The sequence below is a fragment of the Homalodisca vitripennis genome, chromosome 1 (genome assembly GCF_021130785.1).
Source record: "Homalodisca vitripennis isolate AUS2020 chromosome 1, UT_GWSS_2.1, whole genome shotgun sequence".
In the NCBI taxonomy this organism is placed as follows: Eukaryota; Metazoa; Arthropoda; class Insecta; order Hemiptera; family Cicadellidae; genus Homalodisca; species Homalodisca vitripennis.
Genome location: NC_060207.1, coordinates 38,254,766 through 38,279,886, shown reverse-complemented (window position 1 = coordinate 38,279,886; position 25,121 = coordinate 38,254,766). Strand labels below are relative to the sequence as shown.

The following is a 25,121-nucleotide window of genomic DNA, read 5'->3' as shown; positions in this document are numbered from 1 at the left end:
CCCTCAATCTTTTTATGAACAGGGAATATTCAAGCTTCCAAATCGGTGGCAGAAGTGTGTAGATAATGCAGGAGACTACATTGAAAAGTGTTGAAGGTATAGTTTCTGTATAATAATATTCAATAAATATAATTTTGAAAATTACTGTTTATATTTGATTTGCCCTCATACCATACCATAAATTCCATAAAGAGGAACATTTATACTACTGTCTGCTTAATTGATGATATAACAGATAATTATTGCAGGGGCTATGCCTAATAAATACCCCTGTGGAGCTTGTGCCACCAGTGTAAGATACAAAGCACTCCTCTGCACAGGCCCCTGTAATAAATGGTTCCACTCAAAATGCCTTAATGTGACAGACAAGATGTTTAAACAACTGAAAATTGAGGAAATAGAGAAATGGAAATGCCCCACCTGTACAGCCACCCCACAAAGCCATAGTATGCAACATGTTGAAGAAAAAATAAGAAATCTACAAAATCAACAAGAACCAGATCTTGAAACCTCTCTCACTCTGGCTGCTGAAGTGGGGAATGCCCTACTGGTGGAAAATGAGAAACTTAAACAAAGCCTGGAATAGATAAAATTGGAAAACCTAAAACTAACTAGGTACAGAAATTAACCAAATAAAAAATACTAGCAATGTGTACTATGAAGCTCAAATTGAAAAATTGGAAGAAGAGAAGGAAACTATACTGCAACGAAACCTGAGTCTTCTTGAAACCGTGAACGAAACTGACCGACAACTGGAAAAAGAGTTTAAACTGCGAGAAGAACTAACAAGGACTTTTGAAGATCATGACAAGAAAAATGGAGAAATAATTCATAAATATGAAGAAAAAATAAAGCATCTGCAAGAGGAAATGACACAACTTAAGACAAACAAGTATATGGTAACAGATAAATTAGACAGCCAAAAAAATGTCAAGAACACAGAAACGCAAACTTATAACTCAGAGTCACCGGCTAACTCGGCCCAAAATGCACTGCAATTGGCCTCAAATAAATTCTTACTGACAGAACTAGCCAAACTGAAATCAGGACAAGACAATATAGAAAATATCATACAGCTATCAAACTCCACTGTAATTTGGGACATAGCCCAAATAAAAATAAGGCAAGGTCAAATAGAAAGCTTGATTAAAGACATGAAAGATCAAGCTCATCCTTCTGATACCCCCAAACCAAAAATGAAAAAGCTTAATAAATCTGTCTTAAAACCCTATACTGCCTCCTCTTTAACACCTGAAAACAAACACAGACAGGTTAAACGTGGGAAAAACTACTTCAGCATCTCACTGCAGGCACGAAAATACAGAGAGGAATGCGAAATAACAGATAGTCAACCACAGCAACAGAGAGAGCAATCACTCCTGCCTGAAACCAGACCTACACTACATAAAAATAAGTTTAAAGTCACAATATCTCCCCCAATCACAGCAGTCAGACGAGACCCCTCTGAATCATTACGAACATTCTATGACAGAAGCATTAAACAAGTACAAAGTGAATCATCCCTATCTAAAAATCTAAATATCCCTAGAACCAGACTTCATCCAGATAAACCCTTAAAAGAGGTTTATCAAAGGGATGTGAAACTCTCAACTGAAAAAATTACAGACGCCAGCCAAACTTCTTTTTTAGTGCCAACAACCAAGCGACTAGCAACAACATAGCCAAACCTAAGAAAATGCCCTTGTCGCAACCAGCCAAGTTCACAATTTTCCACCAAAATATTAATGGCTTCAGGAGTAAAATTGACAGACTAAACCACGAACTCAAACTCGCCAACCCAACCATGGTTGTACTCACAGAGCATGATCTTTCTAAGGACAAACTAATAATGAAATGAAATGAAATGAAATGAAATGAAATGAAATTATTAGCCCAATAGAACATTACAATGTTATAAGGCTCGTCAAGAAATAATAACACTAAATACTAAATAACAATTTTAAAAAAATACTAACTACAACACAAGTAACATATAGCTAATACTAGGTGGTATGATATATCACATCTTAATTATTTTCTGGTGAATTCGGACGAAAATCGTCAAAAGTATAAATTTCAGTTTGAAGCATGTATTCTTTAATAGTTTTTTGAAAGCCTTTAATGTAGGAATCTCTCTCCATGCTAAAGGTAATTTGTTAAAAAAATGCTGACTATTGTAAGAGAAAGATGTTTTAAAATGGGTTGTTCTGTGTATAGGAACAGGTAGAGAATAACTATTACGTGTTGTGTAGTTATGATGGGAGATAAAGGGATTGGACTGTATTCTTTTATATGTTTGAGTTAAAACTTCCATTATGTAAATACTTCTTACTGTTAAAATTTGAAGATTAAAAAAATGTCCTCTACATGATTGATTAAATTTCAAATTTCCTAGAATTCGGACTGCTCTCTTTTGAGTTTTGAAAACCTGTTCAATAAATGGTGAACTTCCCCAGGAAACAATTCCATATCTCAACACAGATTCGAAATAGCCAAAATAAATAGTTTTTGCTGTTCTTAAGTCAGTCAAGTCTCTAATTTTTACGAATAGCATAACATGCTGAATTTAGTTTCCCATTTAACTGACTGATGTGATTTTCCCATCTAAGATTGTCATCTAAAGTAACACCAAGAAATTTACAATTTTTTGTAGAAGTAAGTTTACTTTGGTAAAAAGTTATTTCAAGTTGTTCTCTAAAATTTCTAATAAAGTGAAAATTAAGTATGGATGTTTTGGAAATATTTAAGGATAGTTTGTTAGCTTTAAGCCAGTTAAAAATCAAACTAATGTTATCATATAATTTTTGAGATAGTTCAGTTTTATTGTCAGATTTAATCAAACTAGTGGTGTCATCAGCAAAGAGAATTAATTTGTCACATAAATTGAACTGCTTGGGTAAGTCGTTTATAAAAATTAAAAATAGTATTGGACCTAAAACTGACCCTTGGGGTACGCCTGCCTCCAAATAGCGGGCAGGAGATAGATATTTATGGACAGAACCAGCACTGTTTTGAACTATCTCTACTACCTGGCTACGATCCCTCAGAAAGCTACTAAACCAATTGATAATATATAATAGAACAGAATAATAAACACCCGGCTTGATAATTACGAGTATGTAGGGGGGTTCTCAAGACTTGAACATAGGAAAGATGGAGTTGCAATTTATGCCAAAAAAAAAACTTAGGCAACGAAATTTCCTGTATTGACATCACAGAGAAACAAATAGAACTTGTCTGTGAAACGCAGCTAATAAAAATCAAAATAAAAAACTCTGAACTATACATCCTGGGTATATATAGGCCTCCCGCTCACCATTATCTCGAAAAGGCCCTTGATAACTTGTATAACATACTTGACGACATCCCTACCTGGAAAAATCCAATTATCATAACTGGAGACATAAATGTGGACTGCCTGGCTGACGGAGATGACAATAATCTTCTGAATGAAGTTCTCATGAGTCATGGTATCATCAGGATCCCTCTACCACCAACAAGGATCACTGCTTATTCAGCAACATCAATAGACATAATTGCAACAAACCTGATGCTATCAGAAGTTGAAACTGCAGTGCTTCACACAAGCCTATCAGACCACACCGGTCAGATATGCAAAATAAACCTGGAACTTGATAAGGCTGTAATGCCAAGAACATCTCGAAGGTTTTTCAATGCACGTAACCTGGAAAACCTCAAAGATATTCTAGTGTGTGAAACTTGGGAAACTGTCTTAAATACACGAGATGCAGACCAGACATACACAGAATTCAACAAGATTATGAGAGAAGCATTGGACATAGTATGTCCCACCGTACAGTCAAGATCTAAGAAAAAAAAAGTCAACACAAACCAAGAACAGGAACGTGAACTGATGAAGCTGAAAGGAGCATATACTGCAGCTCTTAATAAATCAATCTTGATGAGCACTGAGGAAAATAAAAAACAAGCCAATGAAAGAAAAAAAGAATATGATCTCCGAATGAAAAATTTTAAAAAGGAAGCTGCAATACACTACATTGCAAATGCAGAGAACCAGACCAGAGCAGTCTGGCAAGTAATAAATAATAACCGCTTCAGCAACAAATCTCAAAAAAATTATATAACATCCATTAACACAGAAGACTTAACAATAACAGACCCTCAACAAATAGCTGAATACATGAATCACTTCTTTGCTAATACTGCAGAACAAGCTCTGTCAAACTCCCAGCAGGCACTTTTAAAAAAAACTGCCAACAATCCATGAGAGTGAATTCAGGTCTTTTGAAGAGGGTTTTAGATCAACAAGTAGAATAGAAGTACACAAAACAATAACATACTTGAAATCAAAACTGTCTTCTGGAACAGATGTGCTCCCATCAACAGTCCTCAAACATTGCAAAAATGAAGTGCTAACTCCTATAGCTGATGTAATAAACAAATTTTTTCCAACAAGGCGTCTTCCCCTCTCTCCTAAAAAACTTGTTAATTTATCCAAAGTACAAGGAAGGACCCACTTTCCTGGCCAGCAACTACAGACCTATATCTCTCATCTGCACCCTATCAGAAATTTTTGAGAAAATAGTACTCACAAGATTACTCACTCATCTAGAAAACAACAATCTTTTAACCAGCCGGCAACATGGCTTTAGAAAAGGCAAGTCCACCACCACAGCCATAACTGAACTAGTCAAGACTATCATTGATGCAGCTGAAGAGGGGGGCACAACAACAGGAATCTTACTTGACTTTAGTAAAGCTTTTGATAGCCTGAGCCACAAACACCTTCTAGATAAACTACACACACTAGGAATAAGAGATGCAGCGCATCAGTGGCTCCAGAGCTATCTCAGCGGAAGGACACAAATGACTGAAATAACTCAAGTGGTCAACAAGACATCTCATAAATTTAGATCCACACAAACACAGATAACGAGAGGAGTTCCGCAGGGGTCTGTGCTTGGCCCTGTACTATTTATTTTATACACAAATGATATCATTTCGACGCTACAGGACCACTGTGAAGTATTCCTCTATGCTGATGACACTGCCCTCATGGTTTCACACAAGAATGTTAAAGAGCTGGAAATTAATGCCTACATTGCTGCAAGTATAGTAAAACAGTACAGTCAGGAAAATGATCTTGTACTGAATGAAGAAAAAACGCAACAGCTTTTTTTTGGCCCACAAAGAAGGAGTGCTCTCGAGCTACCCAATGTCTCAACATATGAGACCAAATACCTTGGGATAACCCTAGACAGTGATCTCAATTGGAAAGCTCATGTAGACCAATTGTGCAAAAAACTTAGCACTGCCCTATACATCATTAAGCGACTCAAACACATCAGCGACACAGAAACCTCAAGAACAGCTTACTTTGCGCTATTTGAGTCGTTAATGCGCTTTGGACTGACTATATGGGGGTTTTCATCTCAAAGAAATCTACAAAGGGTACTGCTCCTGCAAAAAAAGGCCATCAGAATAATAGCTGAATTGGGCTTTCGAGATTCCTGCAGAAGGGTGTTTAAGAGACTGAAGCTGCAGACAGCGGCCAACCTGTATATCAGCGAGGTAATAATATATGCAGTTCACAAAGGACTTGACCAATTCTTGGAGACCCATTCCTATAATACCAGGAACAGAGTTAACTATAGACTCCCTGCACACCACCTGACTGCCTATGAAAAAAAGCCTTCCTACATCGGGGCAAGGCTATTCAACATCCTTCCATCAAAGCTGAAATCACAAAGAAGCAACAAGAATTTTAAAGGAGCTCTTCTTGACTGGCTAATGGAGAGGGAGTTCTACTCTGTTGAAGAATGCCTGCAGATGGGGAGACCTTCTCATTGAATGACCATGTACCTCAAGCTAAAAACTCTTGACGCCATGACTGTATTCTATGTCCATGTCAATAAAGATAATTTTGTCTTTGTCTTTGTCTTTGAACTACAAGACACATTCTCCACCTTTTGCCTAGAATTTATACATTCTAAAATGGGCTTCCAGGATATTATATCTTTTACTTGAAAAATAGGTCTGTATTTTTATTATTTCAAATAATATGTATTTTACATTTAAATGTTCTTTAATTTCAAATCATGCCATCCCTGGTAAAAAAGTATTGGGATATAAATCAACATGTATTTTTATAGAGGATATATTTACTACGTATACAACTAAACTAATTAATTGTGAAACATGAGATTAGTAATTGTGTGTTTTTTACCGCTGCTGAACGGTTGACATCCTCTCTGTGCATTGCACATAGATGCGGAAGATGCTCAGCAATGAACAAATATAGACAAAAAATATGAACTTCATGTTAAATTTTATTTACAAAACACCACATTCCGTTATTTTAGTTGTCTTAAAAATAGAATTTTTGTTCCACGTGGACTTGCTGGTCGTCTGGGGTCCCAGACTGCAGTACAGTTTCAGAGAACATTTTCCATCAGACAGTACCTTAACACTCCCCTCTTTATTAATTTATCGTTGCATTGACTTTATTTGGAATAACAACAGTTTGTCTAAAATTCCAGAACATAGCATCAATAGAAACTAAGATTAGTTAAAAATAGAGAAATTCAAGCCATTTATGAAAATCTTAATTTTTAATTTAGTCCTAAAATCCTTAAAACTGAGATGTTATCTGGTCAGAAAGCCATTTTATTGTTTGCATGACATTCTCAAGTTTATTTTAATATGAGGTTAACATTTACTTTCTAATATTTTGTTATTATTATTTATAATTATTTATATTATTTATTCCTGAAATTGATGTAAACAAAACATGTTCTAATGTGTAAAATAAAATATGAAAAAATACTAACTTCAATTCAGATATTATTTAAATAACTGTGATATTTCTTTACTTTCGTTGTGGACTTAACAGTTTTTGTAAAATTTAATCACTTTCAGGATATAAAATATTTCTAAATAGCAAAATCTGCAAACTAGAGGATTTGTACTTTTCTTTTATTTTTGTTACTACTACCACTATCGGTACTCATAAATAAAAAAAAGAACACTAATACATAACTAGCGTCAACAACGAAAGTGATGAGAACTATATCAAGACTATTACAAATTAGCCGTTCATAGAGACGACTGATAGGCTTTCATGACCATAACTCGCTTTCTCTCTCGTCCGAAGCGAAGGAAGTGTGGGAGTGATTGTTCTTATAGTATTTGTCAACCCTAGTAGTGCAATATGGGTTGCAGGTGGAATCATCATTCCAAAAAAAATACAAAGCATGAGTCCTTGTGTTTTACTACAGTTACAGCTGTGTCAGCTGTTATAGTTAAAAATATCACAACAAATAAAAACCAAACTGAACTATGATACATACTGTTCGACTACGATTATACTTTCAATTTAACGCAAGTTAAAATATACCTTGAATATTTGTATCAATGGGGGAGGGAGGGTTACATCCCCAAAAACCCCTGCCTGGACATACCTACATTAGACTAACTTCCTTCTGCTCAGTTACAATTTACTTGTCTGATTAGATAGTTCTTATATTACTTTCGTTGTGAAATAGTAATTGAAGAATGTGATATTGTAGGAGGTTGAGTATTATGTTAAAGGTTTGTCTTTTTTATTTGACTTTTATGTCTTGTCAGTGGCCTTGAGTAAGGCAGTGTTTGCACTCAAGTTAGTAGATAAGATTTTCCATGGCACAACTATAGTTCCCTTACATTTGATAGACTTAAGTAACAGAGCTCTTAAATTGGTTTGTAATATGTATGAGCCTATATTTATTTATGTACTTATTCTAGTGTCTCTATATTAAAAAGAAGAAATCAACCATCCAATCTGCTAAAGTTTTCTTCATATCCTATAAAATGCTTAACTAAGAATGATAAATAAATGTGTACTCCAACAGCCCATCACCATTGTTCTTGCAATTTTTGGCAAAAGCACCTTAGGCTAGGAATTAGCATTCATCCATTTTAATAAGTTAGAATGTATTTTTTTTTTAAGAGAATGAATTATAAAATTTAGGGACGGGTCAAATCTGATACCTGAATACCTTGATATTGAGCAGTATCAAGATACAGACAATTTTCCATACAACAGTATTCCGAGTTTTTAACAATATTACAATACCAATATTTACAAATTACTTTATAACAAAATAATCAATGAAATCAACTGACGGGTTTAAAATACGTTTTAAAAGTAACAATATATTATTTATATGTCTTCGTTTTGTAATAAATTAAGTATTTAAAACACTAGATCGGCTTTTCAAATATTTATTATTCTGTTACTAAATGTTGAGATATGGCATTGTACTTAGGTCACATTTTATACGTATCCTGTGGCCGAACATACAGGCATACAGTAGAGAACATTTGACTCCCTAGCACAATAGCGCGGAGAAAATAAAATGTTCTTTCATATTCTTTTACTATCATTAGAGTTAAAATTAACATTGCTATTGGTTTAAAAAAATGTACATTCATAGCACTCATAGAACAGATTAAGATATAATATTGTATTATAATATGCAAATTTACAAGTATTTATTTATTTATTATTTCATCAATTATTAAACTGAAAATTGTACTATCAGGAACCCGTAGATAAATTGAAAAGTTTAGAAGTTGCAATGGTGTCAAATGTCGTGCAGAGAGAAGTTTGATCTATGTCACTTTAAGCTCAACCGATTGCACCGCAGTCGCCGCAGTTCAGAAGTCAGTTGTGACTTTAGTTATTCCTTTATAATACAGTTACATGACGTCAACAGTTTCTAGATATAACGTATCATCCTGTAAAAATATATTTTAAGTTACATGAATATCAGTATAATAGTTATTAACAATTACTAATGTTTTTTCTGTGTAAGTGAACTAAAAAACATTATTATATTAACTATTAATAAGGATCTAAATAACCCCATTTCTAAAAATTAAAATTTCAAAACTCCATCATGGCTTCTTTCCTAACCTTTATACATGTGTCTGGAGACGAAACCTTTTAATAATACACGTTTATACTTTCTACATTTTCAACTGATAAACATAGATTATCCATCTTGATTTGATTTTTTAAAGCTGGTAAAAGTTATTTGCTAAATATGAGGGACAACTTTAATGTGAGTGCAAGTTTTCAATATTTTGCTCCAATATATAAGAAATGGGCATGTTTTCGAACAAGTGGAGAACTTTAAGTACCTTGGGGTCACAATATCAAATAAAAACACAGATGAACCAGAGATACAAAATAGGATCAACTCAGCAAATAGATGTGTATATGCATGCAATAGGATACTTTCAACCAAATCTCTCTCTCACAAAACTAAAACTAGAATATACAAAACAATTATATGTCCAGTGCTTTTGTACGGATCCGAAACGTGGAGGCTAAATAAGAAGGATGAGAAAAAGCTTCTAGTTTTCGAGAATAGAATTTTACGTAAAATTTATGGGCCATCATATGAACAAGGGGTATGGAGAAGAAAACATAATAGAGAAATCAGGGAGCTCTACAATAGTACGGATGTAATAGGAGAAATAAAGTGCAGAAGACTCCGTTGGGCAGGCCATGTTTTGAGAAGAGAAGAGGAATGCAAACTGAGGAGGGTAATGTACGGTAACCCAGAAGGAAGACGACCCCGTGGGAGACCGAAAGTGAGATGGTGGAACCAGGTGAAGGCTGATATGGAGAAGGTGGGCGCTTCAGAGGAAGATGCAGAGGACCGTTCAAGATGGAGGAGCTTTGTTGGTGCGGCTAAATATCACCTCCGATATAAATGGCCCTGGGAGTAAGAGTAAGTAAGTAAGTATATAAGAAAAGTCATAGTTAGTATTAATACTTAATTTTTTGAAACTTGGTAAGTTATACTTGTTTTTACTAACAAAGGAGCAATGAAACAGTTGCATACAAATGTATTGAGATCAAAAAATTATAATTTTTCTTTATCAACATGTCAAAAAATTAAATATTTTGTATAAAAATTGTAACAGGTTTTATGATCCAAATAAATATTATGTCATATCCTAACTTTCCCTCAACACAATAAAACAAAAATCATCCCATTATGTTTATTTTAGAAAAAGTTGTGAATTATTTTTGTAGAACACTACACAAATACCACACTTAAATCAAAACCTAGTTAAAAAAAATCATATCTCAGTCATACAGATATTTACTTTTTGGAAATTTGGTATGTTTGTTACTATGTACATAAGGAACAATAAAACCAATGCATACAAATAAATTAAGTATATAAAACTAAACATTTTTTATTCCAAATGTTTTATCATTCAAATAAATATTAAAAGTTATAGCCTAATTTCTCTCCCTAGATAATAAAGGAATTATCATTTCATTATGTTTATCTTTTTTAAGTAGGTAGATAACCAAGGTAAGGAAATAACAAAATAACACACAACTCATGTCTTATAGGTTATGCCTTAGTTATTCAAATATAGACACACCTGTCCAATTCATGTTTAAAGAATGGTATTTTTGGATTACTTTTTGTTTTATCAGGCCATCTGCAAAAGATTAAAAATTCCAGAACTAAGTTTGGTATTAATTTTGTTTACATTACATAGCGCATTTAGGATTTTAAATTCAAGAATAAAGTATTGATTTTAAAAATTCAAGAATCGAATGAGATTCTAAAACTACAGGCTTGACCAATACTAATCATAATCAATAATTGACAATCACAATATTTGCAATGATGAATTATAATATTATATTTTGTTAACAAAATATGTACCAATAAATGTATTTTATTATGATAACATCATCTGATTAACCAGAGTTAGGGCAAAAAGAGGGCAGATAGTTTCACAGTTGTGCATTAAGCGAGTGTTCCATTATTTTGTTCTATGATCCAATTATAATGATGGTACATTTAAAAAATCGCATAGTTTCTAATTAGCTACTGTCTAGATCTACACGTGTTTAAAATGGTTACCAAATTTCTAGAATCAGTCTACATTCTTAGTTACTTAGCAACACAAGAATTGTTATCAAATTCAGAATTAATATCACAATTCTGGTATTGGAATAAAATTTGTTTGGTATCAGCCAATCTCTAACAAAATTCATACATAATTTAAAAATTCTCAACAATCAAATAATAACTCTATTCAAAACTTATTAAGATTGAATATTTTGGTAGTAAATATTATTAATTTATGTCATTTATTAAAATATCTGGCTAAGAATAAAAGTATAAATCTTAACATTGATTATGTGTTAAAAAACTTAAAATACATAATCCAAACTGTGGCAAAGACCAGCTTACCAGACATTATTTATGAAGTACAGCAAGTCACAATACTGTCTAGAAACATGAGAACAACTCATACAAGTGTGTGCTAGTGTGCTGTAGTTGCCAGTAAGCTTAAACACCACTATATGCCTGTCTTCTTTTATCGTATTCGTGCCAGTTAAGTTTAACAGTGCGGTGAAGGTTAAAAGTTTGGAGTTGTGCCAAATTGAACTGTAAGCATTGGCTCACTTACCTTTCTCCACAGGTGGGTTTGCAGCGTCCCCAGACTGTTTAGCTGTTGCCGCTGCCTGCACAGCACTCAAGCTTGGTATTGACATTCTCGCTAAAGTGTCTGTTAAAACAAAACAGAATTTAGTATTATATGGATTAATTTAAAGTTCTCTTAAGCTTTACTCATAACATATTGCCTGTAGATTGTTCAAAATAACAGCAATTATTTTAGAATGAAAACTGATTCTAGCAGAAGTCATAGATATTTAATGATCTATTCTCACCTGGATCAGTTTCAGGTAAGGTGAGATGAAGAGTGATGACATTTTCAAACCTGTCTATCAGTGTGTGAAGTTTGGAGTTGACGAAGGGCGTTTCCAACGGCCCATTGCTCACATACATCTATTACAACAATTTTCAATCAGTACATTAATGATAAAGAAACAAAATTTTAAGTAATAAAATTTAATACATCCATTGTAAAATAGGTAAAACAGTATTTTTGCTTTTTAATTAAAGAATTAAATGTTATGTGATGTTTGGACATATTTGGTCATAATCAAAATTTAAAAGTATTCCCAGTATTTGACATATTGTTTGTGGTGTAAGTTGTGGTATGTGCTAGCTAGTCAAGTCAAGTCAAAACATCTTAATTCATATTGCACATTCCATAGAATAAATAGTGTCATAATACATGAATACTACACAACTCTTTAAAAATAAATTCTAAACTATAAACAATTTAATTTTATAAAAAATAAAATAAATAATATTAATGAGCTTAGTTATTATTTCACTAAACTTTTCATTACCATATCATTTAGTTGTCATTTTGATGATTGTAAAACTCCTCCAGAGAATAAAAAGCTTTTTTCGTCAAAAATTCTTTTAAGATTGATCTAAATTTATTAGTATTGTGAAAGGCCTGAATTTCTTTCGGAACCTATTTTAAAAACTTTATTCCAGCATATGAAGCTTTTCTTCTTAAAAAATGTAAAATTACGTTCAGGCAATACTATGTTATTTTTATTTTGCGTATTATAATGTATAATTATGTATATCATTGTAAGTTTCAAAATTATATTTATTAGTTCTGATATACATTACTCCAGTATGTACAGATAAAATTTGAAATGCAATAAAATGGGATTTTACCAACTCTTTGGTTTTTTAAATGTAAAATTGCCCTTAAACCATTCTTTTTACATATAAACAGCTTTGAGTATTGAAATATTACATAAAACAATCTTTTTAAAGCATATATTCCAGAATTCAATTTCCCTAAAATGCATTCAATATGAAAATTCTAACTAAAATTACTATCTCCGAAAAAGCCTAAAAATGGTATCTGTTCGGTTTGTACTATGATTTCATCACTGATACAAATTTAAAATGGAAATTTGTCCCTATTTTATTATAGGTGAAAAATCTTGAATTTTTGCCAGTTCCATAAAAGAATTAATCTTTAATGCTGTCTCTTTCTTTGAAGACATGATTAGATTAGAATCATCTGCATAGAGATTTAGCTGGTTTTTAATATGACTTAGCACTTAAGACATTTTGGTATATCTTTCAAGTAGCAAACAAATAACAAGGGACCAAGAAAGACCCTTGGGTTGCACCGTATTTAACTATCTGAGAATTTGATAGATATTCCAAGATGTGATGATTTTGGACATCAGATATTTCTGTTTATTGCTTTCTGCTAGATACATAAGATTCAAACCATTTCAAATTTCTGTTTATAATTCTTAAGTTATTTAATTTTTCAATCACTTTATAATGTGAAATACTATTAAACACTTAAGATACATCCATGAAAATGCGTCACAATATATTTTTCATCAATTAGACTCAGTGAAACATCAAGGCAGTTATAGTTGATTTACCTTTACAAAAACCATGTTGCTTGTTATCAAACTGATTATACCTTTCTAAGTGATCGACAAGTCACTCCATCCAGTCTTTGGCCTTCTCAAATAACTTGGATAATGAAGGCAAAAATTGAAACCGGTCAATAATTTTGGAATCTGGTTTGTTCTTCTTTTGAACATTGTAAACCTCTTTTTACTATTTGTAAAATTCAGACCATAATAACCCTGTATCTCTTTGATCTTATGAAATATATCTTTCAAAATCCTAAATTAGTAAAGACTAGCAGTATAATACACTCCCACATTACCAGGAATAAAAATATTGCATCTATTAATTTTAATAGATTGAACAAAACTCTTGGAAGCCATTCTGTTATTGCACTGAAGGTACACAACTATTTCTTACCCTTAGTCCTAAAGTACAATAAAACAAATATTTTTGAATAAATGATTGAAAATGGTATTACTCATGGCTATTAAATAACTCATTTTATGCACTGGACGAGTTCTTTCGATTAAAAAACATTTTATTTTAAATTTCCCAATGCTACTGGCTGTATTTGAGTATTGTAGTTTATATTTGCATAAAACATAACTGACGGCTATATTTATAATAAAAGCTGTAATGAGACTTTGTCAATGATCTTTATTTTATGGCAATAAAAAATGTTGATTGATTGATAACCAAACCAATCTCTAGGCCTGTCTATAGGATGAACATTGGCATTTTAGGCCTGTATAATGTACCTAACACACTTCTTTTAAAAATGCTATTTTTACTCAATAAAAGAGATCGACGATTTCTTCCCGAGACCTAATTTTTGTGACTGAATAAAACTTAAAACACAAAAATCACTTGTATCGCTACCATTACCGCTCTGCTGTTTTACTGCTTACAGCATACCGCTTGTATATTGACTGAGACCTGAGACAATCCGTCGGCTGACTTTACTTGTCCAATGGCTTTTTACGTGTTTTGGGGGTTTATCGTGACACAGTGGTAGAAGTAACCAAGACAAACTCAACTACACTAATGGAGGCAGCCTTGGATCAACTGGCGTCAGATGCGACTCGCAAACATATATAGATCTTTATTCACAATTTTAGAACCACGTTGCATAAAATAAAATGTTTCGAGATTAATTATGTCTTGATTCAAAGAGTTGATTTCACAAGTTCTTTGAGACTGAACAATTGTTTTTGAGATTTTCCAGTTCTACAGTAAGATTCCCGGCTCATTCCCAGTTTTTTTCTCAGAGCGTTAAACTTCCCAGCGGTTTTCTATAACATCCAATGAAATTTGAACACAGTACATAATAGATGATGTCAGACGAGTGAAAATGTGGAGGAAACGGGTGAAATACCTGTAAACAAGAGCCGCACCAGCCAGCAGTGGTGGTAATACCAGACGGATGAGTCATACTGTTTCCAAGAAACAGCCCCTTCCTCCTTCCGGTCTCTGACCGACAGTCAGTGCCTATTGTCGCTTAATCAGTGGCGGTTGAAAATACTGTATTCTCTTCAATTCCAGTACGCGTATATTATTTTGTGCTGAATTTTACTGTTGATGAACGTTTTCGTGTTTTTAAGTGTTGTTTATTGGTAGCTATTATAAGTGTACCGATTATTTTCTGTGTAGTGTCATTAAATTGTAATACGCTTGTTATTGTGATTCCTTATTTGGACAAAATGGAGTATGATGATGTTTGTTCAAGTGCACAGCCATCCGGAAGTAAGAGCGGTAGTGGAAAAAACCCTACGTAGTGGAGAACGACGTATTATTTACAACTTTTTCAAAAAACTGTCATTGACAAATTTCCGAGAAACTCTAAACTTTAAGCAAAGTGGTAAACTGTGTGCTGAGGCCTGTGGTGTAAGTGAAAGAACCATTAACAAAATAAGTAAAAAGCTAAGCTGTCCGAAGAAGATGGACCTTCATCATCAGAAATTAAGTTTTCAACGCCAGGAAAACAAAGAAGTCGAAAATCAAAAATAACAGGCTTTGATGACTTTGAAAAAGATGTTTTGAGACGAACTGTCCTTTTGTACTACGACAGAGGGGAATTTCCCACATCAAAAAGAATCACGCAGGATCTCAAACAAAAACTTGATTACAACGGATCAGTAACTTCAACAAATAGATTATTAAGGCATGTTGGTTTCAGGTATAAGAAAACCAATGATGGTAGAAAGTTTTTATTGAAACGAAATGATATTGTAGCGGCTCGTTTAAAATTTTTGAGAACTATGCAAGAGCTTAGAGAATCTGGTGATTGTAGGCCCATATATTACCTCGATGAAACATGGGTTAATGAAAACCATACTCGAAAATACATATGGCAGGATACGACTGAGTCTGGTGGACTAAAGGTTCCTCTCGGCAAAGGTAGAAGATTAATAATTTGTCATGTCGGTTCGGCAAAAGATGGGTTTTTGCAAGAATGTAAGTGGGTTTTTCGGTCTAAGACATCATCCAGTTCAGACTATCACGATGAAATGAACGCTGAATCTTTAGAAAATGGTTTAAAAAATTGCTATGCATTTTGGAAGAAGGCTCGATCATCGTTATGGACAATGCTCCATACCACTCAGTACTCGCCGAGAAAATTCCAAATTCATCGTGGAGAAAGGAAGAGATTCAAAATTGGCCGTCTCGAAAAAACATACAATACTGTATGAAAGAAACGAAACCAGAACTTATAATGAGGGTTCTCCCATATAAAACCCAACAAAAAAACTTATGAACTCGACGTATTAGCCAATGAAATGGGACATACAGTTGTCAGGCTCCCTCCTTATCACTGCCAGTACAATCCCATTGAAATGGTATGGGCTCAAGTGAAGGGAGAGGTAGCACGTAATAATAAGACATTTAAAATAACCGACGTTGAGAAACTTGTTCATGATGCTCTGGACAAAGTGACTAAAGAAGACTGGCAATCAAGAGTTCAGCACGCAGAAGCCTTGCAGCAAGCTGATTTTGAAAAGGAATGTATCTGCACAAGTGTTGTAGAGCAAATAATTATAAACTTAGCAGACAATTCTGACACGAGTAGCAGTGAGGCAGAAAGTGAAAATGAAGAAGACTCCGAGGTTTTGGCTACGATATTGCCGCCTGAGAGCGAATAAATAATATACAAGTGCAAAGGTAAGAATATTATTAAGTCAATCATGCTTTTTAACGTATTTCATTTTAAAATAGTAGGCCCTAAAAGTTATTTAGTGGAAAAATTTGATTATTTCATAATTTAAAAATATAATTGTTCGATAATTTTAAAATTGATTATATTTTTATATGTTTTTAATTATTTTTAATCAAGCAACACGTCATGCAGTGTCCAATATAAGCAACATGTATATTAATTTTGTGTGTGTTTGGTAATCGTTTAAAATCACTGAAAAGATTGTTGTATCGTATGGAAATAAGCAAGTACTTTACTCTGACTAACTGACGGGACGATTTGTTTGTTTTAATCGATAGTTAGTTTGTAATAACATTAATAAACTATACAAGTAATTTAAATATAATATAGCAAACTGTCAAGGCCTTTTAAAAATTGTTTTTCAATTATACTGATAAGTTTTAAATGTTCAGTTTCAGTGTTAGTTGTGACAGCGCAGCAGTTTATCAGCCACAATGCGCCAGCCGTGCCGGGTGGCAGTTGTGTGGCAACGTCGCACAGGCCAGTCCATTCTATTGGTCGCTGCCAACTGCACTCTCTGGTGGTTCCTCGTATAATTCATACTTCAGAGTAGACATAACATGACTGGTTGTCATTGTTAGGTAAGAACAAAACATAGATGTGCATGGATTTATTTGCAGAGTAACAACGTGATCCAGCTTTGTGTTAAGAGCCACTAACTAATGATCTGATCTATGCGAAATACTGTATAGTACTTATAGTGCAAAGTCTAAAATCATTTTGTTCATTATTAATGTCTTGGTACTTTAAATTGTAAATTATTACTTTGATATTTAAAAGTTACCTTACATATAACTTATACCTTTTACATGATGTTCCTCACAGGACGTAATACCTGACATATATATAGGCTGTATATTTTAATAATTAGTTTATTTATAGCATACAAATAACTTATACTGATAATTTTATCAGTAGTAATTGAATTAAAAGTATTCTACAACATATAATTAATTAGGCAGTTCCAATGTATTGTTACTAAAGTCCTAATTGTTTAACAATGTTGTGTATGGAGAATCAGTTCAGAATTGTCTTAAAATTTAAGTGAATAAAACAATACCTTATTAGACGTTGAGAACCCAGACTGTTGAAGACTTGAAGAGTCATCTTCAAGGATGGAAAGTTCATAACAGTACTTTTCAATTACAAATACCATGTTATTTGATGGTGTATTTGCACGGATATTCATTGTTATAATATCTTTTAAATTTCCCACTGTGTTACTGAGTGGACTTCTTATTAAAAATGGAGGAACTTTGACTTCTTCTTTCTCCAGGTCAACGTAATAAGCTTTAACTGATATATCTGAAAATTAAAGTTGAGTTAGTCATGCCTAACAATACAGGTTGTGTTAGGTAATATACTGACAACGTAAGTAAAAATGAAACAAATACAAACAGTATAAAAATGTAATTAAACTAACCTCCTGGCTGGTACACCTCAAACTCATCATCTGGATTCTTGATCTCCAGTAGCATGTCATCGGTTTTAAGATCAACAAGTATTTCAGACATAGATTCTGTTTCTCGGCCATCAAAGCTGACTTCAATAGACTCTTGGTTAGGGTTATAGCTCACAAGCCGGCAGTCAGCTGGAGCAACTATACTGTCCAGTTTCAAAGTCTGCAACAAAGTACTTAATATGTCACTTTCTCACCCATCCAAGCTCACTTCAATAGACTCTTGGTGAGGGTTATAGCTCACAAGCAGGTAGTCAGCTGGAGCAACTATACCGCCCAGTTTCAAAGTCTGCAACAAAGTACTTAACATTTCACTTTTGGGCGATCGCACATTAAATAATCACTAGGGCTACACTATTACGTATTGCTATATAGCAAAGTCCTGCAGTCTAAATCTTGCTGACGTGAAACCTTCCGTAGTAAAATAAATCAAATAGTGATAAATCATAAACTAACAAACGCAGACAGTAGTAATTAGTACATATCAAGTTGGAATGGTTGAGATCAGTACAAGGCCAATGTTACAGTTGCATCTGTAGAACTTTTGGAACTCTACAACGGGAACAAACACTTTTATGAAAACTAAGACTAAAATATGATAAAAATAGGTTTCAGAGTTAAAATGATTAATGTCAAAATAGACAGGTAAAATTAGCTTGATCCCTAATCCCTCGTCTTTTTCTACTACAGTACAATCACTGTAATCCGGCACTGTGACAGCACCTAGTTTTCAAGTCTCAGCATGATGCGTGCATTGAAGTCTGCATAGCAACAGTGGTGCGTTGGCCTGTTTCCGATAGCTGTACACAGTGAGTCTGTCATGGGTGAGCTCAGTTAAAACATAAGCATGTCAAACTGACATTAGATAAATAGTATGTCATTTTTAAACATTTGGAAAAGAGTGAGATGTTAGCTCATATGTCTAAGGAATACAGTGTCAGCCGTGCAACAATTCATGATATTAAGAAGAAAAAGAAGCAAATTGAATCATTCTTCAAGAGGGCTACTGAACCATCTTCCAGCATAGGAAAGACTTTGAAAGCAGGTAAGTTTCCGCATGTAGAAGATACACATTATGCTTGAATACAACTTATGCACTTGCACTTTATGCAAGAAAGAGACCAACACATACCTATTTCAGGTGTGATTCTAATGGAAAAGGCAAAATTGTTTACAACAAAATCATGAAAAAAGACTATTTCTGCACCAGTGTTGGGTGGTTGAATAAAATCAAAAAACTCTTTTGAATCTGACTGCTAACTTTAGGTAGAGGAAAACTCTGAAGTAATGTACAGGCTATTGAGTATTTTGTTCAAACATTTTAAAACTGTTGAAGAAATGGATTTGGGCCCAGATCAGGTATACAGTGCAGACGAGAGCGGTTTGTTCTGGTGTCTTTTACCAAAAAAATCTTTTCTTCATACCATGGAAGATAGTGTCCCAGGTCACAAATTAGCAAAAGATAGAATAACTGTTATGCCATGTTTTAATGCTAGTGGCATTCAAAATTTGAAATACTTGTCATTGGAAAATCAAAAAATGTCATGGCTTTCAAGAATATGAATTTTCCTGTTTTTTACACTAATCAAACTAAGGATGGATGACAAAAACTCTTTTTCAGAATGGTTACATAAAACATTTGTTTTGTCAGTAAAACTGTTTTTGAAGACTCAGAAATTCCCTCAGAAAGTCCTTTTATTGCTTGACAATAGTCCAGGACATCTAGATGAAGAAGAACTAAAATACAAGGATAGCCAAATTGTCATTTCTTTTTTTCCATCAAATGTAACTTTGTTACTCCAACCTGTGGACCAAAATGCTATTCAAACTATAATGAACAGTTACAAGAAAAGCCTATTGAACAGTGTTTTACCAAAAGATAACAGTGTCGTTATAGCTTTGAAGGAAACCTGAAAGATGTACATTTTAATGTAATCACGTGGGAAAAACTTTCTACAAAAACAATCGTTTGTTCGTGGGCAAAGTTGTGTCCTTCTCTAAGTTTATTACAGGTTTACAAAAAGAAGGCTAAGTGATTCACTATTAAAAAATGGCACAGATGTTGAATTAAATGAGTTGAGAGATGGAATGATCAAAACAGCTAGTGGACGAACCAGACGATCCAACAACAGCTGATGTAAATACCAGGCTAGAAGGAGCAGATGACGAGCAGGGTCAAATGATGACAGAAGATGAGATTATTGCAGACGTCCTAGCAAACTTGTGACAAGGAGGGTACGGAGGAGGGAGGAGACATTTCTACCCCGGTCACTACACAATGTAAACACGGACACAGCTCTATGTGCCTTCTCCACTGCAGTCACTTCAAGGGAGGAAAACAGGGATTCTGCTTCCGACATACTAACACTTAAGGGACTCTAGGAAAAAGTTTTAAAACTTTTCTTTATTTCAATGAAACAGAAAAGCATTAAAAACTATTTTACAGTTGTCAAAACAAATGTATAATAAATGTGTTTAATAACGGTTTTGAATGTTTAGTAGAATAATCAATTTTATTTTTTCTAACATTACAATGGCTTTTAATTACAACTAACATGCTTATTGCTTTTAAAGTACTTTTTTGTTTTTGTTCTATACTTATTTTAGCCAATATCATTGTCAATAGCTTTCATAAGGGATTATATGCTGTTTTATTGTTAATTTGCTTCATTTTGTAATGTACCTCCACTAATCTGGCATTTTCGGTAATAGGCTCTACTTGTCCCAATATAGGGCCGAATTAACGAGATCCTACTGTATTTTCTTGGATTCATTTATAAATAACACCACCACATCAAATTTGCAAGTTTTGTTCTAAACAAAATGTTGCTTAGTATGTTTTATTCCACAGTTGGTTTTGCCCTTTTTCCTAATCAAGAAAATATAAATACATACACAGCTCTAAGTAGCCTACTTCCAAAAAGACAACAAAGATAGTTTTCATAACACAGTCTTTAGTAAACACAGTATAGTAAAAGTTAGACTACTTTGTCTTTTATATCTGCACTGCTAGCAGTTACCCGCTGTTTTGTATACAATTTAGTAGTCGTTGCACGTGTATGACCACTGCTGGTTCAAGAAAATTATGTTTTGATGCCAATGCTGAGTTTGCGTTGTTATCATAATCAAGAAAATATGTCAAAACATGTATTTTTATGTTCATTTTAATTTACTTTGTTCAAAGTAATTTTTGTTCCATAGTTGATTTAGCTTTTTTTCCTGACCAAGAATATATATAGAGGAGAAGACAAATATAAATCATAACTTAGCGCCTTCAAATAGTGTTTGGCTTTTTAATATATGTAACTATCTCGTAATTGCAGTTTATGATGTGCAAGCGCTTTGAAAACTTTTATCTTTTGCAGCATCGCTTGGTAGCGAGTTACATCAATGGGTGTAGTATATAAACCTTATCCGTAGAAAAATACATATACATACAAATTTGTATAATGATCAGTCACATAGTTCACAATTCTATGAAGCACATATAGACAAACATTCATTTAAATATATATATATATATATATATATATATATATATATATATATATATATATATATATATATAGATAAAACACAAGCAATGTTACCATCTTTTTAACCTACCACTTACTTCATATGCTCGAGATGTGACTTCTCCAAATGTTGAGTCATTGTGCACATAAATCTTTACATCTGTCATTCCTTTCGAGGGATGTTCACAATACACTTTCAGTTTGATCATTTCTAAATGTCTGTCCTTAATTCTACGATCAGTCTCCTGTTTTTCTTTCAATTCACTATATAATTCCTGAAAAATATAACCATATTAATATAACATGTAGATATATACAGAGTGTTTCAACACTCTCCTTAAAAACTTTGGGGGTATTTATACATGGACGTACAGGAATCAAAACTAAATGCAGACAATAACCTATCTAGTTTTGTGTATTTATATTTGAAAAAACATACTTTTAAAATAAATGAACCAAATTTAACTAGATATGATTTATCAATACATTTTTTTGTATAATTTGCAATAAAAATTGTAACAATAGAAGAAATAATAGCTAACAGATTATATTGAACGTGTTAACTTATTTATACTGTTCCATTGTTAATTTGTTAGGTAACTCATGGGGAAGAAAGTTTGGATTGGACATACACAGTCTGACGACATTAAGTGTCATTTAATTTGTTGATGAATTTTTGACAAAAAGTTATGTTGGTCAGTAGTTTAAATGTTTTAAATGGCTGCCATTTCGATGTCTTAGGATAGATCCTGTAAAAATAAAGAGTTTTGTACAATGTGGTTAAATGTGGTTCATTAGTTTTTAAATTAAAATTTGTTTAAATACAAAAAAACATACAGGCACACAGATGACAAATAAAGAGAGATAGACTATTTAAGTTTTGCTCTTTTTGATCCATAGACCAACATCATGAAGTTTGCAGTGAAAGATTTGAATCACATTTACTTTTATAAAATACATTACAAATTATTTATTTTGAAATTGCTTTTTATTTTTAGATGGAGGAAATTACCATACTTGTACAGAAATTGAGCTCCACAGTTTAAAATGTTAAAAAACTTATTCAAGCAGATGTTATTGATAATATGTCAGTGTGTAATTTTTGTATGAACAAATAGAAAATATTCAATAAAAATTTTAAAATTTGTTTTTTTTTTTTATAAAATGCCAGTTTACTATTTTGCTGCTAAAAATTACTTTAATATGAGGGGGGAAGTCCTGGACTTTGATAGCATCACAGTTGTCATCGTTGATCTGGCGGTACATAAGCATGTAGGCGTTGGTGCTAGAGCTATAGGCGCCTGAATAATATCCTCTCAGTGCACCCCCACCATAAGTCTTCATGATATCATCATTTGTTATCTGTAAGCACATCACACAGTTACAAAATGCTTCTAAACTTAAAAATAAGTTTGATTTAAATTTAATTTAATTTTCACTAAAAACATTTTATTCTACAGAAGTATTATCTAAAGGTAGTTCATTATTTAATATAATGATGTTTTGGTTCTTAAACTTGGTTTTTGGTTCCACCAATTCTTGGGACAAGAACTAGAACCAAATACCAATGGAAATTGGTTTCTTGGTTCTGGACTGAAGAAAAAAATATTAGTACCAGGTATGAATAGCGTAAAAGCTATGTTGGCAAATGTTTTGAAATGATGACACATGAAGGCAGTAATGGTCACTTAAGTTCTGCTTGAACGTTGAAATGAATGTTCAGATGTATGAGAACAAGCTAAGGAGAACAAGTATGTATGTGAAATACGTTGCAACACACTTACAGATGAAATAATGTTACAGTGCTAAAACAGGATTTTAGACTCTAGCTAAATTTAGAAATTATAATGATGGCTCGGGACACCATACATAAAAACAGGTGAACAATTAGACAGAATTTTTTTAAATTTGCAATTTGACTAGATATTGGGTATTTCATTGTATGCTAAAAAAACTGCCACTATATATTTATTATTTCTACTAAGCACTATTTCTTATTATATTTTTCTTCTTTATGAATAGACCAACCACCTTTTGAGCTTTATTCTCCCTGTCCTTATGAGATAACTCACTTGCTTGAGGGAAAATTTTACCAACAGTATTGATCAGTAGAATTCTGACTATTGCGGCGAGTGCCGCTACAGTTTTGAATTTGGCGCGCGTTATCCGTCTGTTGCCGCAAACGCTATTGCCAGCTGCGCCGACCTCTAGCCCTTAGCTCAAACAATAGGAGCCTCCTACCATCCGGAATTCTTCCGGACAGGTTCTGGTAGGATGGTTCCTGCTAGGTTTTCAGGCTGTGACCGGAGGTTGTGGACACAAGAGTTGTTGTGCAGCTTTCGAGCAGGGTGGACCGGGAGAAGTTAGCGTGGGTGGTCTAGATTTTAGTAGTATTTTGTTAGGGAACCTTTCGGAACTATACCCAAATTATTAGTATTTATCTTGTCATCAAAGCTGGTTAGGTTTTGGAATAGACGAAATCTAGTGGCGGATCCACGGATTATTCCTCTATAAGGTCCCACCTTCCGGTCGCGACGCCACGAGGTCGCAGATATTGGTAGCGCGAGCCGTCCGCCTCGGATTCCCAACACCATTCCTAACCAGCATTAATTTTTAATTTCACGCTTTCCGTCCATTTTTTTTGAGTTTTTCGAATAGCAGTGGTAATTTCTCAAACAATGGCGTAAAACACCCCAGGGCAGCGACCGACGCCACGAGGGAAGCAGCGACCTTCACCTACAGAATCAGATAACTAAATTAGTTCTAGTCATTTAAAATAAGCTTAAAGTGTAAACCGTTATTACTTGAATTAATTTAAACTTTTATTTTATTGTTCTCAGTTTAACTTTAATAGAATTTCATAGTTCAACCTTAATAATTTAATACCGTACTTTTTTGCCCGTTTTATAAAGTATTTCTTAAATATAAATATATTCTTAAATATTTCTTAAATAGTATTTTTTTAATAACTAATAACAGTAAAGTCTCATTTAAGCTTTAACTAAGCAGAATTACGACTTGTTTAACCAAGTTTTCTTTTATACTAGTAACCTGAAGTCAGTACACTTTGTATTAGACTGTAACACCATTTTTTTCACTAATTATAGGTGTTATGCAGTATTTTTCTTTGTTGACTTTAATTTACATAACTGTCCATTTATTATTTATTACAGCCACAATTCCTTTTTCAAGTTTTTCATAAGGCTTAAGTCGTTTAAAATTTATTATCACGGAGTTCGTAATTTCCGTCTGTCTGTCTGTTTCAAACAAGAATTTCTCGTTTCGTTTTAAGACAGTTTTAAAATTTAAATTTGACATTTTTCCTTGTAATTATACTTATAGTTCTAAGCTCGCAATTGTTATAATTATTTTACTTCATATTTTTATCCGAATTAGATCTTCTTATTTTTGGAACTGCAGTAATATTTTTCGACACAAGTTTAGTCAGTTTGCCGTGCAAGCACGTAATTGCGTAAGCAGAGTTCCTCAGATCCGGTTTTTGTATCACTCCGTAGATAACGAAGTCTAATTATTTTAATCTACATTATAGATTTTACTACTACAGTTAAGTACGAATATCTTATAATTTCCGGTCAATGTTTTAAGGTACTACGTAA

The 25,121-nt window shown here is 33.3% G+C and overlaps 1 protein-coding gene across 4 annotated transcripts in view; it reads right to left on the bottom strand.

Annotated features, from left to right (window-relative positions):
- Window positions 1–25,121, bottom strand: part of LOC124359937 (ubiquitin carboxyl-terminal hydrolase 47-like) — a 133,660-nt gene that overhangs the window by 26,307 nt on the left and 82,232 nt on the right. For all 4 annotated transcript variants that reach the window (XM_046813129.1, XM_046813110.1, XM_046813120.1 and 1 more), the window contains 6 exons: window positions 22,702–22,866; window positions 21,603–21,779; window positions 17,954–18,152; window positions 17,591–17,835; window positions 11,738–11,855; window positions 11,476–11,574 (listed from right to left, as the gene is read on the bottom strand). In XM_046813129.1, the coding sequence (XP_046669085.1) occupies window positions 11,476–11,574; window positions 11,738–11,855; window positions 17,591–17,835; window positions 17,954–18,152; window positions 21,603–21,779; window positions 22,702–22,866 (1,003 nt within the window). The remainder of the gene's footprint in view (window positions 1–11,475; window positions 11,575–11,737; window positions 11,856–17,590; window positions 17,836–17,953; window positions 18,153–21,602; window positions 21,780–22,701; window positions 22,867–25,121) is intronic.